Source organism: Apis florea, unplaced genomic scaffold, assembly GCF_048593485.1.
Source record: "Apis florea isolate Af1SG1 unplaced genomic scaffold, ASM4859348v1 contig_2272_pilon, whole genome shotgun sequence".
NCBI classification, from domain to species: Eukaryota; Metazoa; Arthropoda; class Insecta; order Hymenoptera; family Apidae; genus Apis; species Apis florea.
The window spans coordinates 3,646,515-3,664,544 of NW_028256549.1; the positions used below are offsets into that span (position 1 = coordinate 3,646,515).

Below are 18,030 nucleotides of genomic sequence, written 5' to 3' on the forward strand. Positions count from 1 at the left end.
CGAACAGTGATTGAACAACCTGGGTGATCTCTCCTCGACGACGATGATGACATAACGCGCCGAGACACCGACGCGAGAAACGTGACGCAAAAAAAAAAAAAAAAAAAAAAAGAAATTACATTCCGTTACGAACCGACCACGTAAGCATCCACGATTTCACAGATCCTAAAGGGGCGCGTTTACTCTTTGAGCGGGAGGGAGGGTGCGTGACGAGTCCGAGAAACGGGGTGAACCGGCGGAACTCGGCGAAAGAGAGAGAGAAATATCGTCGAGGATACTGGTTCGAACTTGTTCCACGATCGGCTCTCTGTAATTTTCGACCCTGACGAGACAGGATCGAGAACGGAGGCGCCAGGCTACATCGAGAAACGTGCGCTCGTTCCACGCACAAGAACGGTACGCGATAGTCGGTGGTGGTGAATTTTACGTGGCTGGAAACTTTATGAGCGAGTACGACGACGACGACGACTGCAGAGAAAGAGAGAGAGAGAGAGAGAGAGGAACGAGTATGCAACGGGCATGCGCAGCCTGAAACCGAAAGTGCACGCCCACCCGAGCAATGCCGCCCCTGAACCTAGACCTACACCCCCGCTTTCCGACACCCCACGGTCAACCTGGTGCCCCCAACCTTCAAAACTCCCATCCACCTCCCGCCACCTCCGCCAAACTGCACCGGGACTTTGAATCTTTGCCTGAGCCAGCAAACCAACCCCTTTCCTATTGTACCACTGTAATATCTGCCGCACGTTCCACAACCATACCACCGTTCCGTTTTTCCTTCTTATTTCTTCCTCGAACGGATGTAACAGATGTCGACACGGCGGCTTTAAGCTAGTTAAAGGAGGAGGCGAGTAGGAAATTATTAATCTTCGTTACTCCTTTCTCGGAAGAGTGACGCAGTGGGGATCGGCCCGTTTTCGAACAAAAGAAATTTTTCTTCCGTTCCAATTGTCTCCTGTCGCTTTCGAGCTACGATTCTACGTTTTCCTTCCTATCCCTCTTGGGTTTTTTTAATCGCGCACCCCAGCACTTCTCCTCGTGCGCGCGAACGAAACGGGATAGGCCGGGTTTCTTTCAGTGACATCTGGTTCTCCCCCTGCAAAACCCTCCCCCCCCCCCCTCGAATCGTATATACCGGCTAAAGCCTCATTCACGGTCACCGTCCTAGAAACCCGAAACGATCAAAACAACTTTTTCATGCGGGGTCCTCTCGAGGATGCTGGATTATCCTTTTTCGGATGCCTCGACCTCGTGTTACCGGGATGGTAACCCCCTCCCTTTTTCGTTCACCCTACACCGTGTATAACCATGGCGAAATTCAACCACCACACTGGCCTGAATTCCCCGTTATTCTATGCCTCTTACCTCCGATATAATATTTACACGGATTCCATCTAAACACCGGGGATTCATTGTCACGAACGAATCGGATTCGTCTCCGGTCTCCGGTCGTGCGAATACACGAATAATCGAGAACCAAGCATTTATTTATTACGGTCGGTTGTTTGTCACGTGAGAATCGTGGAATATCTGCTTGATTTTCCTCGACACGCTTGTGGAATGTTAAAAAAAAAAAAAAAAAAAATAAAAAGAAGAGAAAAAGAACGTGACGATTGTTTTGTATCTACTTGATGTTTACTTAGAACGTTAAGCTAATGGGCTTCGCGTTACGTACATACATGTTCTACACATATATCTATGTATGGCTGAGAAAAAATATTTGCACATCGTTATGTTTATTAACATTTATATATTGATTAATCAAATTCAAGTTCATTCATTTCGTATCAATTAATATTACTTATATATTTTCATACGAAAGAAATACGTAGAAAAAAAAAATTATGCGCAAATATCTTTTATAACTATTATTATATTACGTGTATCTTTATGTATACCAAGAGAATCATATTTTATTTTTTACATGAGAATTCCCAGAGGTATGATCGATAAAATATAAATACATATCCTTCACGCGTAGCAAGAAGACAGAGTTAAGGATGGGTTGACGTTATTTTGATCAACAGGCGTTATTTATGGCTCACGTTGTTAGAGAATTGGGAGTCTCATGTTTCGTAACAGTTTTACGATCGCCGATAAAATTATGCAACGTAATCTAATACGTATCTCGTTTCGCTGGTGTCCCAGGAGCCAGATCGCCGCCGCATGCTTTTCACTCGCACGAGCACAGACCAGTTGATAGTCGAGGCAAAAATCGACTCTTTGTTATTGTGCGTTAAATAGCGGATGTTCTCGACGCGTGGTGTTCGTGGGAATAATCAAAAAATAACGACAAATTTCTTACGCTTGATCCTATCGATGAAATCAGGGTCACGTCGTTTTGTTAGTCATCGATAATATCGATACTGAGAACTTTCGTCCGCAACGATGATCTTTCGCATGATAGACACGTGTGTAGGTGTCGATAATGCAATATGCGTGCACGCGCAAACACGTAAAGTGATAAAACTTCTCGTTGCAGTCATTGGTATTCACGATAATATCGTGCCTCTCCACTTTCTTTTCTCTTTTTATTTCTCGCTATAATTCTTTTCCAAGATCTACGACGCAGTCGATAAAATGAAATGGGCAAAAAGTTAGGTTAACTACATACGAAATCAGGCGACAATTCACGTCACGTTTCTGTTATGATTTATTTTTGTATCGATTATTTCTTATTTGGCCTACCAACGACAGAAATCTTTGCCATTTAGTGACCTTCGTTGCAGATAAGTTGAACGCATACGATAAGAGAAAAGCACAACACAAGTCTATTATTATATCTGTACGTTGTTTGTCCCTTGTCAGAAGAATTTCGATAACCAACACGAAAGAAAAAAAAAGAGAAAATGATAGAGTGAATCGCGAGTAATGAAACAGATATAAGGGGTTAGGATCTATTTATCAATAAACGTATTCATGATATTTTCAGATCGCGAGTAGAATGAAGTAAACATGATGCTGTTTTTCGCGCGAATCGAGAGATGAATTCGATGAGTTATCGTCATTCGTTATGAACAATAGTGTAATCGTTACGCGTAATAATCGTGATTCGTCGGTCTTTGAACTAGTCACAAAAAATTGACGTACTTATATAGTATATATATGTATATATATATATTGTACTTACATGTATTAATCTTGGTTAAAATGGAAAAATAGTTGAATTCTTTTTCAAAAATGAACAAAATAACTCGAAAACGATATTTAAAATATTCAAAATGTGAATCAGATACATACACAGCACACTCGAAACGATAACGGATTCGATTAAAATTCAATATGGCCGAATTAGTCTTTAAATGTACTTTTATTTGAATGTCGATATCGATATCATAAACAATACTAATGCATAATCTTGAAAAACATTTACGATTGCGTCACAAATGAATATTACTCGATATATCATCAAAATTTACACCGCATGCGATATTAAGATACGAACTGCGTAAAAAAGTTCACATTGCAAAAATACACAAATTGTCGTACAAGTTCAACTGCGACGCAAAAAGAACGACGACCGTTCTCTCTAGAATTTCGATGTAATATACCCAAGGGCCAGAGACGTAAATATTTACACCTTGTGGAGCACAGAGCTGTTTCATACCCTGTGATCCCTCGAAACAAAGGTACACACGACAAAAGTTACATTCGTGAAAAACGAACTGTAGCGAACGTAGTGTATACTGTCACCCGAGCACCATATTTACTGACCGCAAGAACACGCGATACATTTCGAAGAAACATTTTTAGAACGTTCTCTTCTCTTGGTCGAAAAGTCTAGAAGTATAAATGATACGATGAATTTTACGAATAACTTGGATATACGTAGAATATATCTGCTTATCATTGGTACGTTGGTATACATATTTTGAGTTATTGCTAATTAGAAATATATACGTGAAATTAAGCATGTATACTCTACGTACAGTTACGTCGCAAATAGTTGAACCGAACCGATAGAGAAACTCGCGAAAACTTTCAACGATACACCGTACTCGACACTGAAAGGTTTTTTATGTGACACGATGTAACGAGATTGAAATGTTCCCATGTGTATTGGTCGATACGAAACCTTACTATAAAGGTATAAAAAAAAGAAGGAATTCAACACTATACTTGATTCACGATCGCCATTTCTAACTACGTTAATTCCACAAATTTCCGTGTCTCTAGTGTTTCCTTTCAAATCGTTCAACCTGCTTTCCCCTTACGATGAAATTTGAATTCGGTAAAAAATGAATTTTCAATTTATAGAGCATTATCTCATTAAGATTTGTGAATAAATTCGAAAGATACGTCGAAACCCTGTAGTGTCACACATATATTCCTCTATGTACGCACACACGCATATCGAGGATTATTCGCAAGCCTCCTCGCCGGCTTCGAAAAGTAAAACGCGCGCTCGTGTATGCAGCGCCGGTGTGAGTGTGAGCTGGATAGACGTAACAGTCAGAGAAGGAAGGAAACATAGAGAGGTAGCGTGCGCCCGTCGGAGGGACGACAACGGCGCGCATCGATTGGCGCGCTAGCCGTGACCCCCACCATGCTGCTTTCGCTTTCACCCAATGGGGCCTCACTTTCGCGCTCGCCCGCCGCCGAGCCACGGCAGCCGGCACGCTGTCGTCGCCGGCGCTCAGTGACTGGTGCACCCTACGTGCGAGCAAGTGTTTTTCGTCGTGGACTCTCCGTGTGGCACGAGAGAAAAAGAAAAGAGAAGAAAGCGGAGCTTTGGTGTGCGTATGGCTTGGATCGTAGTCATTGTCGTCTCTTTCGTTTGAGTGAGCAAACCAGGGAACGCGTCACGAAACTTCGATCGAAAATTGCGTTCCACGCTGCGCGCGCTTTGCGCCGGTGACCCTGACATTCGACGAACGAGAGCGGCTCGACACATTTGCCCGAACGTATCGTTTAGAGAATCATCGTCGTTCGAAATTGTTAATTCGAAAGTGATCCGAGATCTTTGTTGATTATATACACGCATTTTTGTGCGGATAATCGTCGTTCGAAGAAACAAATCGTCGAAAAGACTTCACCGAATCTACCGCGACGTGGCGTCGCGGAACCACGCTGACCTTGACTTTGGTACACGAAACACATCACGCCACAACTGAAGAGAATAGTTTTAGAAATCGAATCGTAGCCATTGTTTATAGTGATATCTCAAGCTCGTGCCTGGAGTGACCACCGTTGTTTTTATTCGCCGTTCTCGTGTCGAAACAAACATCGAACGATACTTTATCTGGGCATCTTTTCAAATATCGCCAATTGACGCAGCGCGGTTTTCTCGTTATTGCCCGCCTTTTTTTCTCAAGTACCAGACATATCCGCTGCGTGTCTCTCTGCAATTTATTACGCGCCACTTGGCGAAACATCGAACCAGTCATTGAATGGGTGTGTGTGTGACAACACAGCAAAGACGCGGGAATTGTGTAAAGATGAAAGAATAGAAAATAACCGTACGTGAAGCGTTGTGTAACGACGAGCAAGTCTCGCGATTGGTCGATTATCTTTACATCTGTGTCATTTACCTAATTTCTCCGAGTTGTTTACCGACACAAGAAGGCACATCGGTGTGTGGTTCGCGGTGAACCAATTGCAAGAAACGGCGAAAAACACAAGGGTGTGTTTGACACCGATCCGGGAAGAGGAAGTGATGGCACCACGGCGTCACGCAAACGGCCACGCTGGTGTATTGATGGAGAACGGTGGAGGAGGAGCCGGTGGCGGTGGTATACACGACACGATGGAGAACAACCTGCTAACACAGAATCAAACGACTCGTTGCTGTACGCCTACCGGTGAATGCCTCCGAGGCGATGCTTTAATTCGCTTAAACGCTCTACATGACGCGGTCAAGGTGACGTGCAACAACGATAGTTGCCCGGTCGGTCAGTTCATGCATCGCGAGTGTTTCGACGCCTGGGAGCAGACCGTACTCACCTATTTGAAGAGTTGTGGACGCGCCCGTAGCTGGTCCGAACGACAGCGCCATCAAAATTTGTGGACGAAAAAGGGTTACGATCTGGCGTTTAAAGCGTGCGGTTGTCGATGCGGTCGTGGACATTTGAAGAAAGATTTGGATTGGATGCCACCGGGAACGGGGAACGCGCCTGGAAATCGACAAGATGAGAACGAAGCGAAGAAGAAGAAACGACGTAATCGACAAAATACCAGGCCTACGTTAGCTGTTTCGGCCGGACCTCCGAGCCACGGCAATCACGTTTCGACGAATGGTCGTGGTACTACCGAGGCGCAGTTGATCGAATCCGGTCGTGGAAGGGCTGGTTCCCTGTCATCTAGCACCGGTTCGAGCTCACCACCGGCAACCAGCGAGCCCAGTGTTAGCCCTCTTCATCAACCGCAGGTTATGATGAAGAAGAAGAGCAAGGTTGATTTCTTCAGTGATCGAGCTCGGTGAGTCTTTACTTTTTTTCTCGTATCTTTTTTCTCATACCATTGGTTTCTGACGCGGTTAGGTTAGAATATGGCTCCCCCTGGTAGTTGATAGATTAATTACAATGACTTACTTTCTTGAACCTTATTTTATATATTACGTATACTGTCATTTTATGGAAACGAAATTTAATAATCGAAGGATTAAAGATTGCATTTAATTAAATCTGCGTAATTCAAATCGCGTTGTTCAAGAATCAATTATATCTATATATTATAATTCATAGGAAAAGTAATATTATCGAGTGTCTAGGTTAATTTTTGTTTCGAATCGTTTCGAATTCGTGGTATCGAGGATCGAGGGATAGGGAAGGAAGAAAAAGTTGGCCGGCTTGTTACAAACAATAATTGGCCTAACGGTCACGATACTGATAGCTTCCTGTGAGGTCCACTGTGAGGGCAACGTGTAAGAATACAATTATCGCAATCCCTTATCATAGTAGTCACGTTTCTCTCCCACGCAAACTTCTTCAAAGTCTTGTTGACTGGTTTCAATGACGATAACAGGTTTCTTTCGAATTCTCGTTATTCATTCTCTTCTCTATATATTATATTCCACGTTAATAATAATAATAATAATAATAATAATAGAGCTAAATCGTCAAAATAATTTTTTTTTAGAAAAACTACGTGACCTTGAAATACGCTCGCTACGTTTCGAGATAGATAAAATTGAACTACCCTATATATCTTTACAGTAGCTTCCTGCTGTCATTTTTATACCTTTGAAAGAAGACAGAAATGATAAATGCGAGGGTAAGGAGGATAGGATTTTCAAGGATTTTCGATATAGAGCTTTTGTCACGCTCTCGAAGGTGTCGTGTTAAAGTTCACCATCTAGGAACGAGGGGACGCAAGGGCAAGAGGAAGGGAAACATCGTATTTCCAGGGGGTTAAAGCGTACGGAACGTATTCCGTATGGAAAGCACATGCTTCCTTCTTTTATAGCGCGATTTTGAAGCTCGTATAAAAAAGGCGGTTCCAGAATATTTTCATTTCTTGAGGCGGTGGAGTTGTTTCTCTTTGTAATATATATACATACATATATATATATATATATATATATATATATACACGACTATAAATAATCGCGGTCGCGAGACGAAAGGAGAGAAAAACGATATTTCGCGAAATAGTTTCGTCGAAGGAGCCAGATGGTGGCCAAATGACGGAAAACGCGGTCCCCTCCTCTCTTGTAATACTGGAAGGCGAAATTTTTCGAGATTCAAGGTGTTTGATCGCAAGATACAAGAGTGATTTCTCTTGTAGCCGCGATTCAATCGATCGTAACATTTTAGCAACATCAAAGATTTTGCAGATGACGGTATACGAGTCTTTGATGTCATTACAATGTTAGTCGGCCGGATCAAGGCTGAAGTAAAAGTTGGATAACTAATCGAGAACGATGTGTACGACATAAGTGGCCGGTAGTCGTCCCTACCAATCGAGATATTCCCTTTGACACACCGCGTAACGAAGGAGATACGTTTATTTTAGCTCTCTCGGTCCTCTTTCTCTTTCATTCACCGTCATTTTTTATGTTCGGTCAAGTACAAAGGGAACTCGAGCCTTGGACGAAGCCATATCCGGATTAAATTTCAATTTCACTATTTTATAAATGTTCGCGGCGGCAGTTTGCAATGGTATATTAGTTTCTTTCGACTTTTGCGCAGTTATTCCACTTCGGTGAAGACGATTTTTAAATATTCTCGAATAAGATTCCGAACAACTTTTCCGTTTCCTTCGGAATACGAAGTATAAAACAACGGATTGAAATTACAATGGTGAATTGTACCTATTGTTACAACAATAGATACCAAGATATCGGCTGTTATTGTATCGTCGAAATCGGTTTAGTAATTTCTTTGCAATTTTCATCTTTTTCAACTTTTATCGTTGCCAAAAATCTCTCCGCGTCATTCATCGCGAATTATTTAATTTTAACGTTGTTACAATATTTACAAAAGACAACGCTATTCTTCTTTTGGACTCGCAGAAAAAGACCTACACCTTGTATACGTGTAATCGCCGTATCGACGGCGTAAAGTTTTCGATACACGTCCGTTCGGGAAGATCGGCGGCACTTTGAAACACGCGACATATTCGACCACGCAGAAATTCACGCATGAATTGAGGCGGTAATTCGATCCTCGTTCGCATCTTTCAAAGGACCGACCGAAGATCTAAATCGTAGATAGCCGGCTTCGCTTCCAGGCTCTTTTTTTCTTTACCTTGTACTCGTTCCCTTTGTCGCGCTGCTGGTCTTGAAAGATGGACAAGGGAAAACAAAATGTTTAATCGATCCTTCTCTTCATTCTTCTTCTCCTCTCTATTTCCATATAAATATTGTTTTCCACTCTGGCAATCGAACCGAAGCCGCGTTATATTATTGAAAGAGTGAAATTGAAAACTGTGGAAAAATATTACGATTATAGAGATAGGATGGAGGAGGAGGATCTTGGAGGGATCTTGGAACGCGGAGAGAAAAATCAAATATCTTCTCCCGTACGTCGGTAAGGAAAGTCTTTTCTGGATGCTCGTTCGAAGGACGTGAATGAACGTTGGAGGTCCGTTTTCTGGGACGCGTAGGTCGTTTATGTATAGGTTATATGGAGGTCATAGGTCGTTTCCTAGAGCTGTTCTGGCGAGGAGAGGAAGGATGGAAAGGGCGAGAAGATTACAAGAATGCCCCACCCATGGTATACGCACTATATAACTATATTTAGATCCGGTCTTGGAACCTGTCCTATTTCTGTTTATTTTCTACTGTTCGATGAACAGACCCTGTTCAAATCTTCAATATATTTTCTGTGCGTGTCAAACTTTTATATATATTCATGAATTTTTTCCTTTTCTCGATCGGATTCCTACCACAAAGCGTTAAAAATTAACATTTATTCAAGATCGATAAATTTTTAGAATTCAGTTTCTTCTCATTTTTACGACAATATTACAATTATATCTTTGCTGTTCGTCGTTGATCGCAATCGTAATCGCAACGTTTAACAATCCCTCCCATTCCTCGTTGGTTCGCGATGTCATCCGTGTTGTTGTTGCACAAGCCGATGTTTAACTCAAATTGCGGCAACGGTTCACGCTAACGTACTCCTCGGATCTGATAAACCCTTTATCTCCGACCCGATTCTCCATCGTGCAAATTATTTATTTTCACCATGTTATCGGGATCGGTGATCTTATTCCGCGAGGGTGTGCAGGAAGGTCGGAAATTCGTGCATCGTTGGATCCAGGGCCGCCATCCCCTTTATCTCGATCGAGACGAGGCACGTATAATGCAAGAAGAAGGGGGGGGGGAGAGTTGGTAAGGTTTTCGTTTCGAACGCGCCGATGCGAATCGCTTCGCCAGATATTTCGCAGTCTCTCTACGGTTCACGTGCATCGAAAGGAGAGTGTTTAGTAGGCTCCTCTTCCTCACGATTTCTTCTCCCTCTGTCGATGTGTGTGCAAGTAGTAGGCGCGCGTTGGTATTGGTCGCGATTGGATAGAACGAGTATAGCGCGCTGAGAAGAAGAAAGAGAGAACGGAGAGAAGAAGAAGAGCGTGGAAGAAAGAATAGGCGAAAAGAGAGAGAGAGAGAGAGAGAGAAGAGGGTGCTCGTAGCCTTGACCGTGGCCACCTCCTCAGGGCCAGCGAGCGAAGAGAGGAGCTTGACGCTCTAGCAGTCTCCAAGGCCAACTGCATGGAATCACGCCACCGCGATGTATTTAAACGGGCCGAGCGCCGAGAATGTTGTTAAAAAGTCCCTCTGCCTCCTTCATTCGCGAGGGAAGGATCATTGTTTCTCGATGTTTTTCCAAAGTTTCGAGAGAATTCCTCTCGGTGGAATTTTCTATTTCGAATTACGCCATTCCTTGTATTACGAGTTCGCGCTGGATTCTTTTTTGCAAAATTAGAAAATTGGGCAGCTGCAAATCGATTAGGGTTAAGGATTATCTTACAACAAATAACAATGTTTCTTCCAGTGAAATTGAAAGCTATCTCGTAAATAATTTTGTAAGTAATTTGAAAGTTGCAAGATTCTCTGTACGTATCTCGTATAAAATTTTATAAATAATAATAGTAATAATAATATCGTCGAGGGTATTAAATTAGTGTTAATTTTTATTCCAAAAAGATACGGGAGATCCGTGCAGTAAAAAAAAAGGAAAAAGTCCAAAATCGTGCCACGGAAGAATTAAAAATTAAAAATTGGACTGATTTTTAATATCAAAGAGGAGGATGCCGTGGAGATAGATAAGAAAGGGGGGCGTATTTTCTGCATATATTTTTTTCATGGAACCGATTCGAATTTATGTCGGTCGTGATTCTTTTTTTTTTTCATCTAGACTCGGTTCCACGATCATCCTCCCCCCTTATGCCGCGCATATAGAGACATTTTGGCGCCGCAACGCGACCTATAAATCCCGCTTTCGGTGAAGTGCGACGAGCCCAGGGGTTCGCCCTTTCTCCCCCGCCGCGTTACTCGCGTTTTAACCGAAAATAAATAACGACCGAGAGTCGAATATTCTGCACCACCCGTTTCTATGATCGCTTCTCTCCCTCTCTCTCTCGAATTGTTTCGTTCCTCTTTCGCTCGCTTCATCCCTCGTTTCGCATCGGAATTATTCGTACCCAGGGGTGTAGATTCTTCTTATCCCACTCCCGTTTTACGATCTCGTTAATCCATTCGCAGGATAGGAGGGAATGTATGCGTGTGCATCGAGGAGATGGAACTTGAATGCTTTGCGGCCTCCTACGAATTATCGCTTTGAGAGATCAGAGAGACGACTGTGGTTAGGAGGAAGTTCAAAGAGTCTGTTGAGTAGGCAGTGTGGGTTGTTGTGGAGGAACCCGCGCGGTGGTAAATAAGGGATGCACGCGAGTTAATGGAAGTCAATGTGCAATTGGAAATTGTGACGACTTGTTGTTGATAATTAAAAATACGTAATCTTTTTAATAATAAAGAAGACGCAAAGGTCTGGTGAAACGTCACGTTCCAACGATATGAAATTTGGCCGAGTGAGATATCGGAGAGGTTTCTCCATTGCATAGAATTGTAGAAAGATGTTCTCTTCTCGAATCGATCTATCCGTGTTTTTGTCTCAACGGATCTCGAAGATCTTAGGAAGATAGTACAAGATTTAGATATCCCGATTCTTGGGTGTAAAAGAATCGTAGGCTAAAGGGGATTCGGAAAGAGAGGGATGTGGCACTCGAAGGAAGAATTATTGAATTTCCAGCGAGACGGTGAAATTCCGTGCGCGCCTCTCGGTTTAATTCAAAGTTCGAGAGGGGGCGCAATATTTGTTGGTGGGATAGGAGGAGGATCCGTTTTCGGAGAAATTTCTCAAATTCTTTCGAACTCGATTTCGTTTACTCGGGGAAAAAAACTCTGCCGCGCGAGGTCGAGGCGAGGAATTCCGTCTACCATAATGTTGTCGACCGAACCTGTATACATTCACCTGAGAATTCTACGTTTCGCGATCTAAAATTGCACGCTTCCTTGAGATCGAGGTGTAGACTTACAAGATAACGATAACGTTTTATATCTTGCTAGGAGGAGGCGGCTCAAGTTTATACAACTGCGTCAGATAAATAGAAATGAAAAAGGATTGCGTAGAAACGAATATAAAGATCGTCACATTTCTTCGGCGCATATAAGATAATAATACAGGTCGGACGACATCGAGATCATTGAAAATACGCATAAAATTCTAATCCTTTTGGAAAGGTTAGAAAAGTAACGTGAATTATTAGTGTAAAAAAAAAAAATTTTATTGATACAATATTCTCATGCGATTCGAACCGTTCGAAATTATATTTCTTTTCTAGCAATATAAAAGTTCTTTGACGATAAGAAATTTTAAGTTTCGATCCTCGACAAAAATCTATACAATTAAAATCCGCATTGTTCGACGATCCAATTGTTCGAGAAATTCGAATCCAACGAGCTTTAGTGTCTCCAAAAGAGTTCCCATTAAATGGGAACAAATTTTTACGAGATAATTATATAAACGAGATATTTATTACGTATAAGTGGAAAATACGGGGGAGCCGTAAACGTGGTCGATTAAAAAGCAACGAAACGAATGGTTTACTACGCGATTTTGGCATTCCCCTGGGCACGTTTCGACTCTTTCGCTACGTTTTCCAAAGTATCGGCCCCGCTATTATTCTTTAATTGCGCGGTTCTGCTCTCTCTCTCTCTCTCGCGAACAAAATGCGAAGGCGTAACGAGGTAAATTGTAGCCGGTGGCTGTCGAATTATACTCGCACGATCGCATTTAATCGCACGATAATTGGTAACGGGGAGCGAAGCTACGTATTAACGGTCGGCGGCGCCCCCTTCGAAAATGCATACACGCGCGTTTCTTCTCGCTACGAGAGGCTTAGGTAAGTGGTAATACGCTCGCGTGCGAACGTTACAAGGTGTTATATTTATATATACTATCCATCGGCAAAATATAGGCTTTTTAAGGTGTGCACGTATATTTCTCTCAAAGTTCTCTGCAAGAATGATCTCTAATTGGAAAGTAACACGAGGTAACGAGTAACTTGGAAGTATATATATATATATATCGCGTTAATGCATCTCTCGTACTGTATCTTAGAGAGGATAACATTTATACGATCGGAAAGTAGCTTATTAAGATAATTGATGATATATTTTATGTAAGGGAGAACTAATATCGTGATATAATATGCGAACGTTTTTATAACTATCGTAAGAAAATTTTATTTATTAACACTTTGTTCTTCGTTAAGTGTAACACTCGTAAGATATTTTTCATTGGATGGGCACGAGTGGTTACACGGTAGTAAAAAGCCGCCTCGTTAAATTGGAAAACGAACGGGACGTTTTGTGCTCGTCGAGCGGTGAGAAATTTCAATATCGGTCGATCCATAAAAATTCTATTTTTGGTTATCGCCGACTCGATTAACCTCGATCCCTTTCTCCCTTTCTTCGCAAATCGAATCGGGCAATTACGAAAGGAATAACTCGCCAGCAGTCGATATAATGTGTCCCGTTCGGTCGCGAGTGCGAGTAATAATCGATCGAAATGTTTGTCCGATACAAATGTTTTAAAAATATACGAAAATTTGTTCGATCTTGACGAAGCAAAGATAGTTTGCAATATCGACGCTGCGCTTTTCCATCTTCCAAATTTATATCCACGTTATCAATTGATCAAACGGAGAGATTTTTTATTTTCCAAACTAATTTTAATATCCTCCATTTATCGAGCAAAATATTATACCAAGTTTCCATTCCCGAAAAGGAAAAGGCGAAAACGTGGTGTCTCGCCCCGTCGTCTTTAAGATATCCTTGGGGCGGTTCGTCGGCCCGAAGGGTCTCGAGGTTCAGGGTCAATCCCCGAACTCGTCCTTCCTCTCTCTCCCCGATCCCTCTCCCTCTTCTTCTTTCGGCTTACTTCCACTATTACTTGGCGATTCCGCGTAATGATCGTGTGTTCCAGCGCGGAACCACGCGACAGAAACGCTTCCGTTGGCCGGGCAGCACGCGACGAAACCCCTTCGTTCGGACGATGAATAATTGCTCGTACTCGTAGTACGGACGTAAGCAACCATGTCGACGTTCGGAATACACGATTGCACCTGACACATCTCGTGAGCATCGGCATTAATCCCCTCGTTGAATATTTATCAACCGTTATTTATCACCTATTTATTATAACTATGAGTGTATCGCGCAACGTATGGTAATGCAACGTATTTTCGTAACTGTGACCAACTGTGTGTATGTTTTTTTCCTTTTTTTAGAAAAATTTTTAAAGTTGTTATACGGAACGAGAATAATTTTTCATTTTTTTCTCTACCTCTTCTATTCTGTTATTATCGCGATGATTTTGTAAAAAAACTTCTCTCTGATCCCCTTTGGCCCTCTTCTTGTAACACGATAAAAAGAGTGGTCGTGACGATTTTTCTAAAATTCCTGTATAAAGTGACGAGAGAGTCAACATATATTGAAAAGAATGCAAGAAATTCCTTCGCATTCTTCGCTCTTCCTTTATTCGCCACGTCGGTGTGCCTTAATTTCCAGTTTTTCACGAACGAAACATCGCCGCGAAAGTTTATAAAGGGATTAAACTTTATTATATCCTCGGCGGGGTTTCCGCGAGCTTTAAAATTTTCACCCCCGTTGTTTCTCTCTCTCTCTCTCTCTCGCTCCTCGTATATCGCGGTTAATAATAACAGAACGAGTTTATTATCGGCGTATTTTTAACCAGTCAATTTAGCCAACTTCCTATTTCCCTTCCACCGAGACGAAGTTTGCTCGACAGAGAGAGAGAGAGAGAGAGAGAGAGAGAGAGAGAGAGAGAGAGAGAGAGAGAGAGAGAGAGAGCGCTTAAACGCACTCGCATGATTCATCTTGTAATCAGCGAGTATGGTAAGCCATTTAAAAATAAACGGAGCGCAGTTGATATCGGCCATGCTTTTAAAATTAGCGAAATTCGCATATTATTATTTTTTTTTCTTCTTCTTTTTCTTTTTCTTCTTTTGCCGGCAATTAACGCGAGTATGGTAATGAGTATGGAATTTAATTTAGGACTTTCACCGAGAGAAACGCTTCTTTCCTCGACTTCGTTGCCTTCTCCCTCCTCTTTTTTTTTTTTTTTTTTTTTTTTTTTGGAATAACTCGGATATACAACGCGGTTGAATTTCGCAGACGCATTCGTAACGAGGTGTTTGTCAAATTTATGCAAACGAATCGGATCGTATAAAGCAAAAACAACGAAAGCGGCTTTTCTTCTCAACGTTGTTGTGTGTTAACATTCACGAATGCTGGACTCGTTCTTTCTTTACGCTTCCCTTTCTCTCTCTTTCTCTTTGATCCGGTTGATCTTGTAAGGGACAGATCCTGTTTGGACGATTTTAAGGAACCCAAAAGGAACTTGTTACGAAATTATTGGCTTTGACTCGAGATTAAAAAAAGGAATATGCTAATTATAATAAGTATATATATATATATATATTTGCGCGGTGAGTCAGTTGTTTTTTGAGTCGAAATCTTTCATCCTGACGAGGGATCAATTATAATTTCTACACGATTCCCTTTAATCTTAACTCATCGACCGATAATTCTTATCTTCAAGACACGATGCGTCGTTCGCTCTTGTGAAAATAGACGTGTTATCAGTCTCGAATAGCTTTACATTACGTTATTGATTTGTTAGTTAAAAAAAAAAAAAAAGAATGAAAAAATACGTATTGATATTTTTCTTTTCTCAAAGGAGAGAGAGAGAGAGAGAGAGAGAGAGAGTGTAAAATTTTTGCAAAACCAAACGGCCACGTGTATTATTTACGATTAAAAAAAAAAAAAAAATAGTTAAATTCATCCTCTCCAAGATGCTCGAACGTCTTCTCTTCTGTTCGCACGTTCTCCCCGTTATTTTCGCGAGATAATTTTGCTCGCGATCGAATTTCAAACGGCGACAAATCACACAGAGATCGGCTGTGTGTCACGAGCGAACGCGATAAATACATAACGGGGGGGGGGGGGGGGGGGCTCTCTCTTTCGATGCGGATTGTACGCGACCGAGTGTTTTATCGCGAAAATGTTTATCTGGGCGGGACGAAAGCGAGGGGAACCGGTCGGACCGGTTCCATTGGCCGGCCACTTTCGGGAATCGGAAACAAATGTCGACCAGATATAGAAATCTGGCCGATTATAAGTCGGGTAGGGGAGGGGGATTTTTCGCCATGGGGAAATAATCGTTCGTTTCGGGGATGGCGGGGTTTTGATTGTAAAACGAATCGGATCTTATCTCTCTGGAATTCGTGGACAAACGAATGGCGGGAGGATTGCCGTGATAACCGTGAAATATCGTATTCGCGTAATTGTCTCCCGCAGATTATGCGTGCACCACGCCCCTTCATTTCTTTCTTTCTTTTTTTATTCACGCCACTAATTTTAGTATAGCGTTAGTAAAGTGTTCTCGAGGAGCGGTGTAACCGTTTAATGAATGGATCCGAGCCGTTGAAAATCGTGTTATTGACACGTGTTTCGTTTGCGTTGCAAAGTGATTCAAAAATACCGATGTCAAGAGAATTACCATTTATTCGAAGAGGAATAATAATCCTTGAAATATATTCGTATTTATTTTCGTCACCTCGTTTCATCTCTCTCGGATTATTTTCGAAATCTCCTCGAGAAATATCGATGATGATTCTCCTCCGTGTTGTGCACCTCTTTCCTCGTGATTTCGAAAAGAATTTCTCGAAAAAAATTCCGCGTGTTGCGTGGGCGTCGCGAGATCGCCACAAACTCGGTTACATCCGAAACAAGGGCGGGAGGAAAGGAGGGGCGCCTGGTCGAATCGCATGCAGAACAAGGATTTCGCGTGACACGCGAGGTTATGCGTATCCACGACAAGAATGGTGGTAGTCCAAGGCAAGGATTTGGCGAATTGACGAGTTCCTAAGGGAGGAGGAGGAGGAGGAGGCTGGCTGGGGTCGGTTCTTCAAATTCCGCCGGTCTTTCCGGTGATGTTCATACGTGCACAGGGAGATTCAAGCATTGTGTTGGCCCTCATAGAGGCGGGGACGTGTCTAGGAATATTCTAACAGTGTCAGAGGCGAACAATGTCGAGGATATAAATGCATAATGCCTCCCTGTCTACCCTGGATAACCGAGAGAAGAAGAGATTTCAGGTAGCCGTGACAGTGAGCCAGGTTTAATTCGAGGAGCGCATTAAACATTTCGCTACCTTTCTCTCCGTTATTTATACGGACTTTGAGCTTTAATTCTCTGGAAATAGGAAAATATTTTCATTTACGATCCGATAGAAATTTTTCTACGATTTGTGTCGTAAAAAGGAAAATCGTTTTTTGATTTCTTTTTCTCTAAAGATACATCGTTCGAGTAGAACCAGGGCTTCTGGTATAAATGAAATCCTAATTAAACTCGTACGTTTTCAAATTTGGTTGGAAGATTGTTTTCTTCGATCTTTGAATATCGATATTCTTTAATTAATCTTCGAATTGAACGCCGCGCATGATGCGTTCGATTTTTCACGGCTCGTTAAAAGCAGCAAAGGCTCATTGAAAAAAAAAAGGTATAACAAAAATCTAGCCGGAATAATAGCTCGTTTCTCCATTATACGGCAGGACGAGGAGAAAAGCTAAAGATTTGCCGGATACTCCCCAAGGAACCACCACCACCACCGCTCATTCATTCAGTGACGCTTGGTTTCGGCTGAATCTCGATCTTCCTGGTCTTTCTATTCACCGACTTTTCGTGCAGTTTCTTCTTTTCCTTCTTTCTCGAATCGGCAATTTTTCTCCGGCCCAGACGACCAACGACTGCATAAGATAGGGATGAAAACGGATAAGGAAAAGGAAAAAGGGAGGAAGAGCGAGGAAGCAGCAGCCGCTGCTTTGGAAAGAAGAGAGGAAAGAAGAAGGAGGAGGAGAAGGATGGTTACTCCTCGCGGAATATACGGGAACAAAAAAACCATCGTCTCACTCGTGCGCTTATGTGTACGCCTTCGAGCTGCATTGTGAATCCTTATTTACGCGTTCCCGTTATCTTCAGTTCCATCGTCCGATTTTCCA

General features: G+C 42.2%; 1 protein-coding gene across 2 annotated transcripts in view; it reads left to right on the forward strand.

Annotated features, from left to right (window-relative positions):
* The first annotated feature begins 4,621 nt into the window (after positions 1–4,621).
* heca (hdc homolog, cell cycle regulator) overlaps positions 4,622–18,030 on the forward strand; it is a 141,017-nt gene continuing 127,608 nt past the window's right edge. For both annotated transcript variants that reach the window (XM_086902367.1, XM_003696021.4), the window contains exon 1: positions 4,622–6,417. In XM_086902367.1, coding sequence (XP_086758493.1) covers positions 5,657–6,417 — 761 coding nt within the window. In that variant the 5' untranslated portion in view covers positions 4,622–5,656. The remainder of the gene's footprint in view (positions 6,418–18,030) is intronic.